The following is a 5798-nucleotide window of genomic DNA, read 5'->3' as shown; positions in this document are numbered from 1 at the left end:
ATTATTAGGTATAACAAGAGGAAAATCCCGGAAGATTGGGAGAATAGGCCTACTGTACAACAATGTCAACATGCTGACATGTGCACACGTGGGAACAGAATATTTGGCAATATATCGACTGATATTTAAAAAAAAAAATACAAAATGATTCTATGTAAGTCCAGTTCACCTTGTATACCATCCATTATTTATGATATCCAATGTACAATGTGTCTCGAAGAAGACATATTCAGTAAAATAACTGAGGTTTAGGTGCAATGACCATCAGGCTAAACTGACAGTTTTCACGGCGGAAGTTTACATCTGTAACATGTCGATATGCGCATGCGTGCTGACGGTTTTCACGGTACTTACGATTCTCACGCGACACCGGTAGCAGCCGGGAACATCATGGAGGCTGCCATTTTGTCATCACGCAGCGAATACATTTTAAACCAATCAGATTTCAGAGAAACGCCAAGTAGATCACATGAGAGCAAAATGGCGGAAGAGACGAAAAATACTATCGCTTTGCTCAATGGTCTAGCGAGGAGAACATACTACAAAGAAGATGAGATTACAGACGAATTCCTTAAGAGCCAGATATATCCTGATATGAGTGATGAAGAATTTACTAGACTTGTATCCAGATTCTCTGGGTTAATGAAGGTAAACCGATCGGTAATTTTGTAAATAAACACGCCCATTAGGACCGGAATGGACCATTACAAATACAAACACATGAATCCAAAGTTGCATTGGTAAATCTATCTCTTTGCCGTGACATCACAAAAATTATCAGGGCTACAGATTAATAGGATTTCATCTTTAGAATGACTTTACTAGAGTGATATCATTAAAGAGAGAGAGCTGAGTGATGTTATAATTGTGGCATCATTGGTGATGTCATTAGGATAGCATCATATCCAGAAACATATATTATGCACATATGTTTCTGTCATTACTAAAGACATTAGAGTGACATAAGGATGTCATTATTAGAGTGACATTATAACATCATAATTAGAGTGACATCTTAAGAATGGCATCTTTAGAGTGACATTAGGATGGCATAATTACTTTGAACTTATTAGGATGACATCATTAAAGTGACATTATTAGGATGACATCATTAAAGTGACATTAGGATGTCATCATTAGAGTGACATTATTAGGACGGCATCATTAGAGTGACATCATTAGGATGGCATCGTTAGAGTGACATTATTAGGATGACATCATTGAAGTTAGGGCTGTAACGAGTATTCCGAGTACTCGAGTATTCACGAAGTATTGAGAAAGATCGGATACGAATATTCGTTACTCCTGATATTTGTGGATCGCGATCTTTCAAAAGCAAAAAGCAATACCTTATTTAATGCTGTCATAGCTCAAAAATGTGAAGGAATGTACAATAAAATCTGAATATCATCAATGTTTTCACTTTGAAGTAGACTGGAAGTACACAAGAGCTGCGTGAAGTAAAGCTAGCAACATGTTATTTTCCTATCCACGCTTCGATGCAATTTTGTTGATTTCTAGAGATGTAAAAGATTATAATCCTTAATAATAATAATAACGATAAAACATAATTATTGAATTCTAGAGATGTAAAGAGATTATATATTGATTTTGTTTTCATTATGGGTCGGAAATATGTAAAAATACGAATATATTATATTAGGCTACTGAGTACTGTAGATGTGGACCCCATGTCAAAAACGAAAGTAACTAGGCTAATTATGAGTCAAAATCATAAATAACCTGATTAAAATTAAAAACTATAGGCCTAAAACAGATTTAAACATTTTTTTCTTAATCTCAATGTTTTTCTGTATTTGACCAAAAAAAAGTAACAGTAAAAATGTTTGATATAGTGATTTATGCCTTACCATGATAATTTATATACAGTGTACCAGTTCACAGATGGTTTGAGTTTTGATTCATGCCATAATTGATGTGCAGTAGTATTTTTGAGATGACGTCATTTCAAAATTACAATGATTTGATTTTTTTTACAGTTGCAGTGACCGAATCCTGCTGTACTTCCCCTGTAACTCTATATATTGCTTAATGATAAGGAATGTAAAACTGCTAAAAATGGTTTTATTATCAATCAAACATTTATCAAAATAAGAGCAGTATTGATTTATCAATAAAAACAGTTTTACTTCAATTGAATCTTTTGCTTCTATCTAACTGGTGATTTGTGGTCCGATCTGTGAATCGTCAACCCTGAATCGTGGATCGGATTGGATCGCCACATGTTAGACAATCCACAGCCCTTATTGAAGTGACATTATTAGGATGGAATCATTAGAGTGACATTATGACATCATCAGTAGAGTGACATCATTCGAGTGACATTATTAGGATGACATCATTGAATTTACATTAGAGTGACATTAGGGTGGCATAATTACTTTGACCTTATTAGGCTGACATCATTAAAGTGACATTTTTAGGATGACATCATTAGAGTGACATTATGACATCATCAGTAGAGTGACATCATTAGAGTGACATTATTAGGATGACATCATTGAATTTACATTAGAGTGACATTAGGGTGGCATAATTACTTTGACCTTATTAGGCTGACATCATTAAAGTGACATTATTTGGATGACATCATTAGAGTGACATCATTAGGATGGCATCATTAGAGTGACATTATTAGGATGACATCATAAGGTTGGCATAATTAGGATGGCATCATTAGAGTGACATTATTTGGATGGCATCATTAGAGTGACATTATTAGGATGGCATCATTAGAGTGACATTATTAGGATGACATCATTAGAGTGACATTATTAGGATGGCATCATTAGAGTGACATTATTAGGATGACATCATTGAAGTGACATTATTAGGATGACATCATTAGAGTGACATTATTAGGATGGCATCATTAGAGTGATATTAGGATGGCATCATTAGAGTGACATTAGGATGGCATCATTAGAGTGACATTATTAGGATGACATCATTAGGTTGGCATCATTAGAGTGACATTATTAGGATGACATCATTAGGTTGGCATCATTAGAGTGACATCATTAGAGTGACATTATTAGGATGGCATCATTAGAGTGACATTATTAGGATGACATCATTAGAAGTGACATTATTAGGATGACATCATTAGAGTGACATTATTAGGATGACATCATTAGAGTGACATTATTAGGATGACATCATTAGAGTGACATTATTAGGGTGACATCATTAGAGTGATATTTGGATAGCATCATTAGAGTGATATTTGGATAGAATCATTAAAGTGATATTTGGATAGCATCATTAGAGTGATATTTGGATGGCATCATTAGAGTGAAATTATTAGGAAGGCATCATTAGAGTAGAGTGACATTGTTAGGACATCATCATTAGTGACATTAGGATGATGTATTACTAAATATATTAGCATGTCATCATTACATTGATGTTGTTAAAATGGCACCATTAGAGTGACATTATTAGGATGCATAAAACTGAATGTTTTGAAAATTTGGTTTCAGAATATGGTATCTGCTGACATGGATTTCAATCAATTGGAAGCTTTTGTTGTGTCACAAATGAAAAGACGTGAAGGAGCTCTCACTGAAGATCAGGCTAACGCCCTGAGAAAGTTCTGGAGATCACATAAAAACAAAATACATGACACTTTAGTGGTAAATACCAACTGGAACAATGGTTTAAAGCAAGTGTCATGGAGAATTGATGTAAAATCACAGTCTAAAAATGTGGACCAGATAAACGAACCAACTGCCATCATGGAATTACAGTTACAAGGAGGCAGCACCAAGGTAAGGAAAATGGCGTTGAAATGGCTAGTATCTATCATTGGAGAGAATTCAGAAGTTAATTGATAAGCTATTTTGGTAAATTTTGTTTTAAAGTTGTTTTACAACTCTGAAAATAAAAATAATTTTTGAAAGACAGTGCTCCAGTTAAGCCGAGTACACAAGTAAAATACCCATTAAAATCTGTCAATTACTTCTAAAAATTGTATGAACAGGTACTGATTACCCTTACAAATTTTTCATTACACAACCCAATATTATGATGAGTGCTTACATTCAGAATTAAAATAAGAAGAAATTTAGTAAAATAAGAAGAATTCAAGTAATTCTCAAGAGTCTACATCAATGTTAACTGTTCTCTTGTTTCATATAGATAATTGCACAATTGCTACTGCAGTACCAGGTAGCTTTTTATCAATTACTTTACACTTTAACTATAGTATATATGTAACTTTTTCCAACCGCGAACATATCTGTCAAGTTTCATAGACTGCAACAGATCCAAATAACTGTAGGTTATATATGAAGGAGTTTTGATCAGTTCACTTCCGCTGATACATGTACTCTCCCTGAATGTATAGTACTGAATATCCTTTGCTTGCTAAGTTGGGGAACAGTAGGCTACTCCGGTGTGTACTAAGGAATCGGTAAGCTGCATATATATTACATACATGTATTAACTCATTCAATCACTGAAGAACAATTAAGCTTTACCAAATCAAAAACCAGTCTATTTTGAAATTTCAGTGTAAATTTGTTGCGTGAAGGAATCAATAGAAGATATTTGTTGTATGAATGAATTACTAAGCTTTAGATACACTATGTGAATGCAGAAGACTATGCAGGAAAAAAAATTCTTTTGTCATATGTCACTTCTGGAGCAAATACAACCATTGCCTCACCTTAAATATAGAATTAGCTGGTAATTTGTTGTATGAAGGAATCCGTAGGTTTGGTTTAGTGTGATTAGTTTAAGTATTAACAGCCAGGGTCTTTTAAGGATGTGCCAGGTTTAGGTGAGAAAAAGTAGGGGTACCCGAAAAAAACTACCAACCCAAACTACCAACCCGCGCCACCTGCAACTGCTCCTCAAGGCATTCAAACCTGTGATTTAGAGGTGGAGGGCTTGTGGTAATAAGATGCCGAGACATCTTAATCACTTGGTCTTTATACCCACGAACTGTAGTAATCTTGGGCTATAGATTGCGTGAAGGACTGGTTGGTTTTACGATGTTTAAATGTACAGGTTGTATTATGGAAAAAATCTGTTTATGGAATCAGAAGTTAGGAAAGCTATAGGTCCTTTGGAATAGAAGATGAAGTAAAATTGTAGATACTGTCTGTAGAGTGTGGTTAATTCGTGAGATAGCATTTTCTTAATTGTTAACATCTTTTCTCCTTTCAGAATACCGAGGTTGTCCAATTTGAAATGGATGAGAATAAATTGTTGTCAGTTTTACAAAGTATGAAGGACATTGAAAGTGAAATCAGCAAATACAGTCAACAATAACATTAATGTATATATGTTTAATAGTAAAATAATAATAAAAATATCAACAGTATCAACAGTATTTTGTTGTATGCATTTTCTTTTTTAATTTCATAACAGCAGATTCATGATCTGAAATATATGAGACATATATCTGTTGTATTCAAGAAATGTGTACCAGCTGTTACATACATACAATATATATTCTGTATTTGCTAATTACAGAGTTATCTGTCCTTGCAAGTAGGTATTGATTATGACGTCATGTGTTTGTGAGTGCAACATAATACTTTTAGGAGAAAACAATCAATGTGAATTGTGCTCACAAAACTATGACGTAACAATCGATATCTGTCTGTAAGGGAGCTAACTCTGTAATATGCAAAGACGGAATTTACATATATACATGCATACAAATACCATTCAAATTGTGGGTGCAATATTCACCCTGTATTGCACATATTATAGAGAAATTGTTTTTTATTCCTTTAAAAAATTGAATACACATGGGGAAACTTCAA

The 5798-nt window shown here is 33.9% G+C and overlaps 1 protein-coding gene across 1 annotated transcript; it reads left to right on the top strand.

Moving 5' to 3' along the window:
• The first annotated feature begins 386 nt into the window (after positions 1–386).
• LOC138312755 (COMM domain-containing protein 1-like) lies at positions 387–5359 on the top strand. The gene is made up of 3 exons (XM_069253520.1): positions 387–648; positions 3504–3791; positions 5194–5359. The coding sequence occupies exons 1-3, from the start codon at positions 391–393 to the stop codon at positions 5296–5298; spliced, it is 651 nt and encodes a 216-aa protein (XP_069109621.1). The 5' UTR covers positions 387–390; the 3' UTR covers positions 5299–5359.
• The last annotated feature ends 439 nt before the right edge of the window (positions 5360–5798 follow it).

The sequence above is a fragment of the Argopecten irradians genome, unplaced genomic scaffold (assembly GCF_041381155.1).
Source record: "Argopecten irradians isolate NY unplaced genomic scaffold, Ai_NY scaffold_0458, whole genome shotgun sequence".
Lineage (NCBI taxonomy): Eukaryota > Metazoa > Mollusca > Bivalvia > Pectinida > Pectinidae > Argopecten > Argopecten irradians.
Note: the sequence above shows the minus strand (reverse complement) of the source record. Positions and strands in the feature narration are given on the sequence as shown.